The sequence below is a fragment of the Ochotona princeps genome, chromosome 2 (genome assembly GCF_030435755.1).
Source record: "Ochotona princeps isolate mOchPri1 chromosome 2, mOchPri1.hap1, whole genome shotgun sequence".
Taxonomy (NCBI): domain Eukaryota; kingdom Metazoa; phylum Chordata; class Mammalia; order Lagomorpha; family Ochotonidae; genus Ochotona; species Ochotona princeps.
The window spans coordinates 9,187,769-9,202,545 of record NC_080833.1 but is presented as its reverse complement, the minus strand read 5'-3'; the positions used below and the strand labels follow the sequence as shown (position 1 = coordinate 9,202,545).

The window sequence follows — 14,777 nt, the reverse complement described above, 5'->3', positions numbered from 1 at the left end:
CAAAACCTCCCACACGAAGGTCCCCAAGCAGCCTGCTTCCCCAGCAAGCAGCCTCTTGAAAGCAAAGGGGAAAACTATGTGAAAAATGTAAATTGGAAAAAAAAAAAAAAAGACCACAACACCAGGGCTCTGGCCCTGCCCCCACTCACAGGCAGCACACGCCCTATTCCAGAGGGCTGCAGCCAGGCACCGTGGCCATGGAAACAGGCATGGTGACACAGGGGCAGGGTGGAACTTTCACCAGCACCCAGGTGGTCCTTCTCGGAGGGTTACAGATGGCCCTACCAAGCTTGGGACCAGACAGTGTCCTTCCAGACTTGCTTCTAACAGAAGCAGCCAGCCAGTGATCCAGTACACCCCAGACCCCACTCAGAGCTGAAGAGGTGCCCAACTAGGGAAAGCCAGCCCTGGGCACTGGTCCAGGGGCAACAAGGCCTTAGATCAGCCCAAGACCAAACACTCCTCCCTTGGAGACAGAGGGAAATGGCCCCAGTGAGAGGTCAGCAGGATTCGGGCTGGGCTGGGGCACAGTGTCTGGCTCGACTCAAGGGACGATGGATGCGAATAGATACGCAGGGCAGCAGCTGTTGGCAGCTGGCTGGCAGCGTGTCCAGGATCTGCGTTTCCAACCAGTGCCTCTGCCTTCTGCCACACCTGCGGAGTTGAGCTTCCAGATCTCCGCCCTTCCCTCTTCTCCCTACTCCACAGACCTCAAACCACACCAGGGCACCTGCCACCTAACACAAAGAAGTCTTCAGAAAATTCATGGAAAATGCACTCCACAAAAACACGGGACTTCCACAGTTGTGCACACTGAAAATAAGCCAGCTGAAGTGAGCATTCTAATTGGAGCAGGTGTTTGCTCTGTCACATGGCTTGGGACCAACCAAGTCCCTATATCCTGTGGGCTTACCACCACGGCTCCCTAGGACAGCAGCTGGTCACCAGCTAACAGCCAGGTCAGCAAGGCCACCATACCTTCCCTGTTGATTCTCTCAGAGCTACCAAGAGCCCAATAATCCAAAGTAAAACCACTGTGGGGCCAGCACAGAAGTAAGGCAGGTAAATCCACCTCTTGTGGGTGATGACATCCCTTGTGAGCACTGGTTCCAGTCCCAGCTTCTCTACTTCCAATCCACCTCCCTACTAACGTACCTGTGAAGGCAGAGGAAGATGGCCCAAACGCCTGGGCCCCTGCCACCCACATGGGAGAGCTGGGAAGAGTTCCAGACTCTTGGCTTTGGCTTGGCTCCAGCTCTGGGTGTTAAGAGTCATGCAGAGATGGAAGTGTGGTAGGGTAGGCAGCTAGTTCAGGGTCAGGAGCTTGGAAGCCACTCCCGCCCCACCTCCTAGGTGTTCCCTCCCACCCACCTGTGATGCTCACCTATCCTCATCTGGAACCTGAGAGGGCGGTATTGCATTGTTGTGTAACCACTCCCCTCACAAGCCCCCATAAAAACCCATGCTAGGGAGGGGCTCGTTCTCTTGGTTGTGTGTTGCTGTCGCTCTGTACTCTTGGCCAGGGCAGACGCTGAGGACAGGTGTCCCCTGAGCATGACTTCTGTGTCTGTATTCCTCACCCTCTGTTCATTGCTCTGGCGGGACAGTGAAGATGTTAATGCTAAGATGCCTTGTATTTTTTAAAAAAATATTTACTTTTTATTGGAAAGCCAGATATACGGAGAGGAAGATCTTCCATCTGACAATTCACTCCCCAAGTGACAGCAATGGCTGGAGCTGTGCTGATCTGAAGCCAGGAGCCCAGAGCCTCTTCTGGGTCTCCCACGCAGGTGCAGGTCCCAAGGCTGTGGGCCGTCCTCAACTGTTTTCCCAGGCCATAAGCAGGAGCTGGATGGGAAGCGGGGTCACCAGGATATGAACTAGCACCCATATGGGATCCCAGCATGTGCAAGGCGAGGACTTTTAGCCACTAGGCTATTGCACTGGGCCCCGATGCTTTGTATTTTTAAATATTTCTAATGTGTGCACTTTCTAGAGTTCCAGGAGGAGTAAGGCATAGCAGTGATGGAGTGTGGGCAGAGAAGCCAGGGAAAGGTGAATGTCTGCAGCTTTGTAAGTGTGTCCAGGTTACTCGTTGCATGTCTCTTACAATAACTTATATTGTTGGGGAAGCTGGGACATAGGTCTTCAGCTTACCAGATGGACTTCAGCGAAATGACCATTTGTTCCTCTTGGGGTTTTGAGTGACTGGATTGCTATAGAATGGTGACTTGCTATTTCTAGTGGGCCCTGTTATCAATAAAGACTCCTTAATACGCCTTAGACTTGTCTGACATAATCTCCCTCACACCCCGCAACAGATCTCTTCCTCTCCCTGTCACTCTGTCCTTCAAATAAATCAGTAGACCCTAAATACGAACGAATAACGCAAAAGCTGGTTATTTGTCTCAAGCCCTGATGTCTAGGGCATAAAATGCAAACACAGGGGGTGTCAGGCTCTGGTCCCGTGGGTATTCAGGTAGCAGGACCCTGGGCAGGATGCCGGAGCTTTGAGCCTCTCCAGAATCATGAAAATCAACTCAGTACCACCCTAGTGCCCTGGAAATTCTCCTGCTCCAGTCACGGGAGCAAGCACTGAATCTTCAAAATTAGCATTTCCTCTGCAGGCACACCTGCAAGCTCATTTTGCGAAGTAGGGGAGGCGGGCCAGGACACGCCCCTACCACTAACCCAGATCAGCCTGTGCTTGGGAAGCAGGCAACCGAAGCTCCAGGGGCGCATTCCCAGCCAGGGAAATGCAATCCCTGCTTCCAGTGGGCGGTGTTTAACCCATTGTTTCCCCTCTCCCCTCCTCCACCTTTTGTAATCCCTTGGCCACAGGCAAATGTTCACAGGACCCTCCCTGCCAAGAAGCAGATGCTGTGGGTTGGCAATGGACTTGACTCGTGGGCCCCAGAGTTGGGCTGCTTTGGGCCTAAGCACTGTCCAGCTGGGGGGTGGGAAGCAAATGGGGGATGGTGTCTCACCCAGTGCCCCTCTTGGCTCAGGTACACCACCTGCACAGATGGCATTCCAGTCACTCCCACAGGCTTCCCTCCCGGAGCGCCACCTGATGCCTTTCAGAACCTGCTGGGTCCTTTTGAATAAACACCAGGTTGGAACCATTCTTCTCCAGGAAGAGCAGAGAAGGTTCCGGCCGCAGTAATTTCTTGGCTGTCCTCAGAAAGGGCTGCCGGTTGGGGATGGCAGATCCACGCGTTGCCAAACTGAACCCATCACACCAGCATGCTCTGTCAGGCCTGGCTGGGAGGGAAGACGCTTTGTACGCTGGCCAGGGAGCAGTTTGGGCCCACGTGTTGTTAAGGAAGCAGATCCAATGTGTAAGACCCTCACGCGACAGGGCACGGACCAACAGGTGCATGCCACTGTGGGATGAGCGCCTAAAACTAAGAAAATGTGGCAGAGCTGCCCCAGAGGAAGCGAGCAGACATTTAAGCTCAGGAAGGAAGATTGATTCAACGTATCTTCCTCATCCCCAGGTCTCCAAGTTCATGACTCCCAGACTCAGAAGGAAACAGAACTGAAACAAATAATGCTGATCATGCAGCCACTGAGCTCCTAGCATGGCACGGGTATTATCTCACTCTGCACACCCTGGAGTGGGTATCCCTGATGTGCAGATGAGGAAAGTGGGGTGTAGAAGGGTTAGGTAGCTTGCTCATGGTCTCTGCACTGACGCAGACACACACCCAGGCGGTCTGGCTCTATGGCCCTAAGCACATAGGATATGGAGTCGCCCACATCCAGAGCCCTGGGGCTGCATACATTAGTTCAGCAAGGGGAGTTTACACTCTTCTTTGGGGAATCCAGCCCATCTGGCTCTTGGGCAAAACTGCCGTCTCCCTTGGCTGCCCACTCCAGCCACGCTCTGAGAGGCAACACCTGCCTGCCCAGTAGGAATGAGCTCTGGCCATTCGGTGCCTCCTGGGTCAAAGGTCACACTCCAGACACAGGACAACCGGAGTCTGATGGGAAGGCTGAGGCGAGCCAGCGGCAGACACTGGCCTCAGTGTGCCTGGTTCTCCCAAGGAAGGGCCAGGGGACTGGCCGCAGGGACCTTACTGCCAGCATCTGTTCAGGGCCCAGAGTGAGAGGTACCCTGGGCCAGGGGTGGCCCTCAGCTCTGAAGGGTGTGTTCCAGAAGCTGACTGAGCCTGGGGGGATCCTTCTGCAAGCCACCTGGGACAGGTGTCCCACCTAGGACGGATGCGAGCACAGGAGAGGACTTCGGGAGATGCCTTGGAGAGAGCAGCTGTTCTGCCGGTCCCTGAAGAGAGAGGAAGGGAAAGGAGACAGTTGAGCCCCTCCCACCCTGGGGATTGAGAAAAGGGTCTGGCCCCTAGTAGGTGCTCAGGAAAAGCTACGCTGCAGTTGACCAGCATGGCCTGAGACGAGGGCTCCCCTCTGGGTGCCCACCCCACTAGGCTGCATGGCAGCATGGCAAGGACCGGGCTCTAAGGGGTCAGGTGGGCAGGAACGGCTTTAGCCCAGGACGAGGAGGGGTCTTCCCTTAGTCGGGAGGCAGGAGGATGAATGAGCCAGGTGGTCTGTGGGTCAGGGAGGAAGGATGGGCCAGCCCCTCAGCAGGGCAGGGAAGGGGCACAGGCAGGTGTCTGTGGTTCCTGCAGGCACTTTGGCTTATAATCTGGGGAGAGGCTGAGGGCAGAGCTTTCTAGCTCAAGCCCCACAACCAGAATGTGGTGGGGCAGCTGTTCCCCTTCCAGGCGCCCACCTGGGGCCTTCTAAGTACTTACTTAAGCAAACAGGCTCAGGTGGAGCAAGGAAGAGGTGCCCAGCTGGAATCTGAGCTGCGGGCCAACCTGGCAGCCACCACACCACCGCCCACTGATGCCCGAGGTCATGCATGGGCTGGGTGGGAGAGAGTGAAGATTGGTGACTGGCCAGTGAGGTACAAGGGAGAGGAGGGCAGGGAGGTGACAACTACTGGAGGGCTCAGAGGTTGCCCAGCTTGGAGGACCGGCAGTGCTATAATGAGTTAAGTCCTGGGCAGATGGGGCTGACCTGCAATGCCACCGGCACATGCTAGGTGCCCCTGAGGGTGTCAAGCCATCCCCACGCCCCCAGGGAAAGTCACAAATCTGTGAGCAGAGCCTGGCTGGCATTGTGACTCACGGCAGGAGCAAGGGAACAGCTGTTCATGCTGGGCCACCTGCAGGAATGGAGAAGGTCGCACCCACAGCAGGCAGCAGCCAGGGGCAGGTCCGTGTCCTGACGGTCAGCTCCGGGGCCCCTGTGCGTGCCTCTGGGAGGACATGAAACAGCTGTGGGAGGCGGCTGATGTCCTCCTCCTGGCTTAATGGTGCCAAGGACAACAGCAGAAGCCCTGTGCCCAAGAGGGCTCCAGGCTATGAGCAGGCCCAGCTGGCCCTGTGCTCTTGGGAGATCCTGGCATGGGGGAGGGAAGGTGACTACCACCTGAAGGCTATGGGGGTTGAGGGCCACTGCTCAGACACCTGCTGGGACATCTCCAGGACAGGTGTCCCCAGAGCAAGACCAGGGTCTCTGGTGGTCCCAAGTGGCAGGGTTAGCCTACTCTCAGCAGCTGGCAGGAGACACAAGACAGAGCCCAGGAAGAGATAGCAGGAAAGGGAAACTGGAGCGGACAGAGCTTCCTGGGGCAGCTGTACCCAGCGACTGCTTTTAAACAGCCTCGCCATGGGGGCCTGGGCAGTGTCAGACTCCACAGGTCTGGGCTGGAAGGAGCTGCTGGGAGTCACCGCAGTGTTCGCCCCTGGCAGTCTATCTGCACTGCTGGCTTGCTCCTGTCGGGGAGGAAGGTAGGACACAAGGGCACAAAGTTCTGGGAATCGAGACGGAAGTTGATGAGGCCTTGACCTTGCCACAGTGGGAACATTCTTAAGCAGCTCCGCCTGCCTGGGTCTGGGGGAGGGTCCAGGGAATGCCAAGTTACAGCAGCAACTTTCCGGTGCTTCTGACACAGGAAGTCCAAGGGCACGTTGCTTCGGGGGAAGCCAACCTCACAGGCTGTGACTGCCACAAACGTGCTGGGCTGTCGCGCCCTGACTTGGCTTCAGCCTCAGTTCCAGCCATCCCGTTGTAGCAGCTCCATTTACAGTGTAGAGAACACTGTCATGGGTGAGTATCCACCCACACCCAAAGAAGCTGCCCAGCTTTGCCAGGGGTGACATCCATGCATGGTCCGGCACCTGCACGCCCTTGGTTGTTGGGGACACAGTGGGAGTCGTGGGTGGCAGCAGCCAGGAGGCCCTTGACAAAGCCCTTGGTCATTGGCGACACAGTGGGAGTCGTGGGCGGCAGCCGCCAGGAGGCCCTTGACAAAGGAAACCAGGCAGGAGGAAGGTTGTAGGTGGGATGCAGTCCATCTACCCAGGAGAGCTTGAAGGGAATGTTGGGGCTGTGGGGTAGAATGGCTGGGGGCTAGAGGAGGACCTGTGGGTCAGCAATGACCCTGCCCTGATGCCTGGGAGAGACCAGGCTGGCAGCCCTGGCTCTGGATGACAGCTCCAGCCTCCCAGGGTTCAAATATCCCCAGGGATGACAAATGTAGGAAAGCTCCATCATCCCCCTTAGACGGAAAAAAAAAAAAAAAAAAGCCTCAAACACAAACAGAAAAACCCAGGCCCCACGACAGAGCTACCCCAAGGCCCTGGTTCCCATCTCAGGGCATTGGTGCCTACACACGTTCCTTCCCTGTGCTGGCTCACCTGTGTACAGAAACACTGGGGACACAGTGTCCAGGCTGGGCTATCCCCAGATGTGGTTCCAGGCCCCTCAGATGTCTCCCACTCAGAGGAGGTGCCAGACAGAAGCAAGTATGTAGAGTCATAATGTGGGATGGGGTCACCGGAGTCAGAAGGGGCCGGGGAGTCACTCGCTGTGTGATGGGCAGCTTTGGTGACGGATGGTGGTAAGACTCACGCAACCTTGTGCAGGTGTTTTTAAGAGCCAGGAACGAATCATATTCCCGAAAATGAGCAGAATAGTTAACTTCTAGGTCACTAATAGTTTGCTACAACAAAAAGACAGTGTGCAGGGTCCTGGCTGTGCCCTGGGCCTACCGATGCAGTCCAGGGGTTGTGCTTGGTGTGGCGGGGGGTTGAGGGGCGGATCGTGGAGTCTGCTGGCGCACCCACTGAGCTCCAGGGCTGGACATGGAAGCAGGGCCCCAGCAGGCTCTCCCTTCCCCTTTACAGCCCAAAGGTGATAAAGTAAATTACAAACCCCTGACTCAGGAGCAATGTGCCTGGAGGAAGCCCAGACAAGCTGCTCAGCCCAGTACCCTGGCAGTTGAATGCCCAAGCTCAGGACCCCAGGAGACGGGGCAGGTGGCATCTGGACGGGGAACGCTTCCACATCTGCCTGCCCCCACAACTTTGGAAACCACATCTTGAGCAACTGACCAAGTCACAAGCAAGAGTTTGGGCTCCTGGGTGCTCCAGCTAAAGCAGTGTTAACTGAATGGAAGGTACAGGAAGGCTGAGACAGCTTAGGGCATGGGCAGGGCAGCTGAGCACCACCAAAGCCCGTCTCTTGTTACTGGCGCCACAGGATGGTCTTGTGAGCTCACAAGGCTGAGAAGCAAGGGGCACGTGCCCCTGTCGCAGGATCCAGAGAGCATGTGCACAGGCAGACTGGACCAGACAGGAGAGACCCCACAGGGATGCCCACCTCCCCTGCCATCTGCGTCACGCCCAGGATGCCTCTGACACTGGTACTGGGATGCAGGGGTAGAAGTGGGTCTACTTGGTGTCTCCTAGGAAACCAAGCAGCAGAGCTTCTCAAAGTCACGTTTGAGGAACCTCTGCGTCCAAACTGCCCGGAGCACTGGCAAGGACTGAGCTTCCTCATTGGGGATCCCAAGAATCCCCGGGTCAGCAAGCAGGCCAGGCTTCCATAACCCCCTGCCCCAGGACAGGGAAGAGGGTCCTGAGTAAAATCCCTGGCCCTGCCCGACCCTCACGTGCCTTTCATTAGAACGTTCTCACATCTAAGCCTGCAAGCAACCACACACGGCAACTTCCAGCAGGCTCCCTTCCCCGCTTGTGGCCTTGGGTTCCTCGCACGGAGCAGAGCGTGGCCCCCTACTCCCTACTGAGAACTCCCTCTTGGGGTTCTGCATCTCCAAGACTCCCAAAAGGCCACGTGGGGCCTCCCAGCACCAGCTAGCTTGCCTTTTGGGTTCTGGCTGGACCAGATGTTCAGGGGTGGAGTTTCCTGGAGATGAAACCAGGGAGGAGCTCTGGGTCTCCAGCGCTCCCCCTACTCCCACCTCTGCTGGCTGCGGGAGGCCAGTGTGTCTCCAGGCACACTGGCCTCAGCTCTGGGCCACGGGCCCAGAATAGCCCCTTGGGACACCTGCAGAGTCTCTTGTAGCCTCAGTAGCTCCCCCACCCCTGGCTGCCTTAACAGGGCTGGGGGTTGGGCGGATCAGCAGGAAGGCCCACAGCCAAGCACCTAGCTCCTGGGGGGGCCCTTGTGTCTGGCCATTCGCCATCAACGGGGCCTACATGAACTAGGGTGAGTCTTCCCGCCCACCTGGGACAGGCCTCCACAGCAGAGAGCACAGCGGCAGGGCCGTGCTGGGAGGTGAGAGATACGGCCCACGGCAAACCACAGATGTTGTTTTTACTGCTCTCCAAACCTCCAGGGAGAGCTTCCTGGAGCAACACACTATGAAAAGACACTGAACACACTCCAGGCCTTGATAAAGTCGCAGCCCGCATGTGTCAGGAGCCTGAGCCGGCCTCCTGTTGCGGGTGAGACTGTCAGCACCCATCCAGCCGCCTCCAGGTGCCAGATGGGGGTGGGAGGGCTCCCCAGCACTAACCCCCCAATCCAGCACAGAGCCCCGGGACTGCCACCACCCAGAACCCACAGCTCCCCAAGTCCCGAGCCCAGGGCCAAGGGTGCTCAGGCAGGACTCGCCTACCTGTCGCACCCGCCTGACTGTGAATTTCTTCCAAACCTGGGGCTGCTGTGGCACCTGACGTGTTGATGCCATCAGACACGGGCTCCAAGGAACTGCCACTATCCGTGAAGTCCTGTAAACGGGCTCTCTTGAGGGCGTCCAAACAGCAGACGAGAGAAAGCCTGAAGGCCCCCTCTTTGGGAAGTTCGCCACAGGGGCTGCAGAGGGGCTGGTCCTCTTGAGCAGGGGGCAGTCCTGATCTTGACCCTCCCTGGCAGGCGCTCATCCGGTGCACACGACACCCAACACATTGGCAGAGAGCAGAGGCATTAAAACAACTGCACACACTCACGCACCTTATAGCCAGAGCTTGTCTCCCTGGAGAGTTTACGGCTCTGGTGACTCACAGCAAACATGGGTCCCTGTGGCAACACGGGCGGCAGCAGGCCCTAATGATGGGTCGGCTGTGCTTATCTGCAGGGCTGGAATCTGTCTACAAGCAAATTAGCCTCATCTCGCCCAGGGCCTGTGTGGGGATGACACAAGTTAACTCCGGGGTGATGGCCGCTGTTGGCCGTGAGCACTAGCAAACTCCCTCGCAGAGTGGCCCGAGGGTCCTGGTGAATCCCCCAGGGAAGCTGAGAACATGAATGACAGAGGTCCACCACAGACTTGGAAACGACTGGGGCGGTGGGACAAAGCAGCAGCACGTGTCCTCTGTAGTCAGTGTTTCCGACTTCGAACACACCTGCACGCACTTCCGGGTCTGTGGGCACTGTGATCCAGTGGGAAGCTTCTCCCCTCCTCCACCCCTGCCATGGCACAGGCAGCAGAACCATCAGAGGGTGTGAACCATGCAGACACCTGTCTAGTCTCCAACAACTCCAATGTGGGGAGAGAGTAGCAGCTTCATTCTACAGAAGTGTAAACGGAGGCTAAGAATGTTGACTAACTTTCTCGAGGACACGTGGTTGACAAGGAACAAAGAGGGAGACCCCAGCCATGGAGTGTCTGATTGCACAGCCAGTACGCCACACCCACCATGGAATGCCACCTGCCAGTCCAGCACTCCCCCCCACCACACTTCCTAACACAGCAAGGGGGGCACAGGAGACGAGGTCTCAGGGTGAGATCCTCATTACCCACCCTGCCATAGCCCAAGGATGTTCCCGCAAAACGCACTGCTGGGATCACCCGGGCACTTCCTAAGTGCATCGCTCATTCTGCTCTGTGTAGCCAGGATTGTGGCCCCACCCTAGCAGAAGTCCCCTTTCCAGAAAGCTGACTTCCTGCTGAAACCATTAACAGCACAAAGATAAGCAAATGCTAAAAACAAGGTATGTCAAGGAGAGGACAAACCTCTTCTGGTGGTTTTAAATACTTCTTTATTTTTAAGGATAAAAACATCGAGGATTAAAAAAAAAAAGCCTGAAACTTGATGTGGGGGGTCTATAACTTTCTTAAGAACAACCGAAGGTCTTGCTAGACCTGGTGGAGGTCTACAACCTGGAAGTGAGATCTACTGACCATGAACTTGAGCCGGTTCTTCCATTGCTCTGAGTACCAGTCTGCCTCATCTGTGGGTGGGACTGGTCACTCTGCCTCCACTGGGCTGGGAGCCAGCACTCGACCACATACAGGCACTCTGGCTCCCTCCTCCAGGATCTGATAGACAAGCAAGAAGCTCCAAGAATGACCGGGACTGTGACAAAATAAATAAGGTGGCAGAGGTGTGAACAGGTAGGAGGGGGCTCCAGGGCTTCAGAGTGGCAGAAGGGGGGCGGTGGTGGGGAAGAACAGCTCAATGGGGCCACAGCTCCTGCACCCCAGTTCAGATGCTTCGGGTGGAGATAGGTAAGTGCTTTGTCTGCAAAAGTACTCACTCCCAGTACCACCTTCTTGCCTTAGGAACTCAACACCCACATACTTTGTCTCTTACCCCTCCTCCGCCCCAAGGTCCTAGATGCTCAGTGGCACCTGCTCCCATCTGCCAACCTCTCATTGTTGCACGGACAGTCCCCGATGTATCCAGTGCAGATTTGCCTGTTGGGACTCTCCTCCCATCGGGCATAAGTAAACTCCACGGAAACCAGGGCTGTGGGCATGTTTGTTACTATGTCCCCGAGAACTACGACAGAGTAGGTGCCCAAGAAATGTGACCGGGCGACAGACCACGGCAGATGGAAGAACTCAGTATCCCCCAACTTCAGAGTCCCTGGTTGGATCCTGGGTTACTCTGGAACTAGCTGCCTCTCAGAGGGAGTCACTCCCTGTGTGTCAACGGGGAAACTGAGTGGTGGAGACTGCCAAGGTCAAGCAGAATGAGGGCAGAAAAGCATTTCCCGTGCGCACCTGCTGCTCCAGCCACTCCAGAGCCAGAGCTCTCACCCTGCTGGTCTCAGGACCCCTCCCTGAGCAATGCTCTCATCCCACCAAGCAAGTGTCCTCTCCTCTCCTCACCCTCCCATTCCACCCCCTGACAGCTCTAATCCTCCTGTCCAAGAGGACACCTCTTCCCTTGCCTCAAGCTGAGAGCCACATCCAGCAGAGACCTGAAGACGAATTCGCTCTCGGCCGCCTGATGCATTTATTTCCGCAATAATTTCAGCTTGTTCTTCTAAGCCAAAGCATGCCTCTTTCCCTCCTCCCAGAGGGAAACCCTTCTTAACAGCCAAAAGTTTTGAGAAACCATTTCTGGAAAGAGCTGTCCTCAACAACCCATCATCAGAGTAGTAGCTGTTAGAAGCTCCACCTGTCTTTAAGAATCAGGGGGCAGGACACAGGGGAAGAGCAGCCGAGCAGGGAAGCCGCCCCGTCCCACCCTGGAGGGCTGTGTTTGCTTCCCGGCTTCGGTTGATGACTCCAGCTTCCTATCAAATGCAGACCCTGGGGTCGAGGCACCGGGTCCCTGACGCCAACGTGGGAGATCAGGGTTGGGTTGCCGGCTCCGGGTTTCAGCCCTCAGCCGGGCCACTGTGAGGAGTCAGCATGTGAACTGGGAAAGAGCTCCAGTCCCTCCCCCTCTCCCGCCCATACAGGGAGACACCACAGGGCCGCCAGAACAACCGCCCCCAGATGGAGCAGCTAGGCGGTTCTAGGCTACAGGGTGTCATTAGGGTATTGTTATTATAAAAACACAAATGCAGTCAGTACAGTAAACATCTCTATCTGGGGCCAGCCATTGATTGCACATGTTTACATAACAGCAACTTCCACCACCATCACACTCAGCCTCCCACTTACGGGTTTTACAGACAAGAGTCATCAAGGGGACACAGTTCAGGAGGGCAGAGATGGGACAGATAGCACCACCACCCTCCTGAAGAAAAACTGACTTTACAGGAAGCTGAGGACCCCACACTCCTGGCCACTTCTCACGGCAATTCCACCATGTGGACAAGTTAACTGGGTCTCCAAAGGATGTGACCTCCCCAGGCCCTCCCATCTGCTCACTCTTCTGCAACCACTTTACATCAACCTGTCCTGCACCCTTAACTGCCTTGAACAACTTTTTGGCTGGCGGGGGGAGGGGGGACCAAGCCAAGGCTTACAGGGAACTGACCCAGGAGGGGGTGGAATTTCTTCTCCTGGGAAGACCACCACGGGCCATTCAGGAATCAGGATGCTTTGCTGCTGGCTTTTTTTCTCACAGGAAAGAAGTAATTACTAGGTAAATAAGCCCATGTGTTCCCCAGCTGGCAAGCCAGCCGCCTGGGACGGTGAGTCTGGTGCCAAGGCTGGGTCCTGGCAGGAAAGATACAATCCCAAATTGCAGCAAGTGCGGTCTGGACTATGAGAACTGGGGCACAGGCAGGGTGGAACTGTGGGCTTTCCTGCCCTCTACACAGTCTCACTCCCAGGAGACATGACACACAAACCACCAGAAAGTATTGGGCAGACAACAAGCCCTCCCCCAGCCTTTCTTTGCAAGAGGATTCAGAACTTCAAACCGACGACGGCGGCCACCCTTATCAGCCGCGTGTTCCTTCCCGCTGCAGAGGCGGTGGATCCAGGACGAGTCTCCAGCCGCGCGACCGCAGAACTTACAGGCCGCGGGCAGGGACACGGCTGAGACCAGAGCAGAACAGAATGGGGATCGCGCTCACGGAGAACACCTGAACCCCGGAACAGCGATCCCCGCAGGGAGCGCTGAGGTCCCCGCGTCTGTCCCCACCACCCTGCAGTTTCTCTTCAGGCTGAGCTCTGAGATTTAGCCCATGAGGACTGCAGGCAGTTGCCAGCCTCGGGCTGTGGAGAGACTGTCGCTCGCGTTCCCGGCACCGCCGCAGCAGGCCGGTCCCAACTTGGCGTCCAGCCGGCCGGCCCCTTTCCCACGCGCACAGATTCGCGCGACTCGGGCGGACCTGGCCTTCATCATACCCCTCGCAGTTCTCCCACGGGGACTCGAGCTGCCGAGTCCCCCGAGCCCTCCGCCCCACGCTCAGGACCTGAGTGGGCATGCCGCGCGCCTCCCCGCCGCAGTCGCCCGCGCCCCCCTTGGCTCCGCGCGCCGCGAGAACTTTGCCACCGGCGGCTTCGCGATCCCGGCCCCGAGCGCCCCCGCGCGCCCGGCTCCGCAGACTCCACTCCCCGGGCCGCGGCCACCGCACACCTACCCGCTTGGCTGCAGTAGCCATCGGCTCGTGGGGACGCCCCGGCGCGGAGTCCATCGCTGGGCCCCACAGAGTCGGAACAGCGCTCGCAGGCTGCGGGCCCCGGGGCGCGCGCCAGCCCGGACCCCGCTCCGCAGGAAGGCGCCGGCTCGCCCTGCGCCGCGAGCTGGCGGACGCGCTCCCAGGTGCCGGAGTCGGCCGCCCGCATGCCGCGTGCCCGGGCGGAGAGAGCTGCCCGCGGCGGCGCGGGGGGCTCCCACGGCGGGCGCGGGCTCACAGCCCCCGGGGCCGCCGCCGCATTGGGGCTCAGCCGATCGCCGGCCCCGTCGCCCGCCTGGATGCCCGCGCGCTCAGGACCAGGCTTCTCGCTGCGGCCGGACGGCGGCCGACCGCGGCCGCAGGGCGCGAGGAATTCGGCCGCCGAGCTTCTCACGTGGGAACGACTCCGGGCCCCGCGGCTCCTCCTCCCGCTCCTTCCGGGCTGGAGAGGGGCGGCCGCTCGCCCCGCCCCGGACGCGCCCCCGGCCCCGCCCCGGCCCCGCGGCCGCGCCCCTGCCAGTCCCGGGAGGGCGGTGGTGCGCCGGTCCTAGCAACTGGGTGTGTCTTCAGCGGGGTCATTCCCGGGAAAACAGCGGTCGCCAGGATCCGAAGTGGAAGGACCAGAGCCCAGGGTTTGAGTGGCCGCCTTGCCGGAAAGCTGAAGTCTCCATAAGCAGCCAGGAGAGGGCGGCCGCCCCGGGCCGGTTCTCCACCCCGCCCTTCTATGATCATAAAACTTTAATGCTTCTAGAGAATGGGCCAGGGCGCGTATGCGCCGCGCTATTGAGGCCTTGATCCTGCACGTGGGAGACTTCGCCCAGCCCTTCGCCAATGCCGCTCAGCGTTCCCGATGGCCCTGCCACGTGTAGGTGTAGGCAGGACCCCAGGGGTATCCAGGGGTCTGGGAGGAGGGGCAGGTGCGGTAGCAGCCAGGCTATTTGATAGACCAGGGTTGTGAGCTCACTGCTGCAGGGGTGGTCTCTACGTGTGCAGCGTGAGTCCCTCTGACCTTCTCTTTAGAAGTGATCCGGCCTGCCCAGGCAGCCTTGCACGCGCCAGGATCCCATATGGGCGCTGGTTCTAATTGCCCCAGCCCCACTTCCCATCCAGCTCCCTGCTTGTGGCCTGGGAAAGCAGTCGAGGACGGCCCAAGGCTTTGGGACCCTGTACCCGCGTGGGAGACCCGGAAGAGG

At 58.2% G+C, this 14,777-nt stretch overlaps 1 protein-coding gene across 2 annotated transcripts in view; it reads right to left on the bottom strand.

The window, feature by feature from the left end:
• KAZN (kazrin, periplakin interacting protein) overlaps positions 1-14,189 on the bottom strand; it is a 103,261-nt gene extending 89,072 nt beyond the window's left edge. Inside the window, exon 1 of one of the 2 annotated variants that reach the window (XM_058675488.1) lies at positions 13,549-14,189. In XM_058675488.1, the coding sequence (XP_058531471.1) occupies positions 13,549-13,753 (205 nt within the window). In that variant the 5' untranslated portion in view covers positions 13,754-14,189. Of the gene's footprint in view, positions 1-13,544 lie in introns of both variants that reach the window. The other variant, XM_058675497.1, reaches the window with a different exon arrangement.
• Positions 14,190-14,777: the final 588 nt, after the last annotated feature.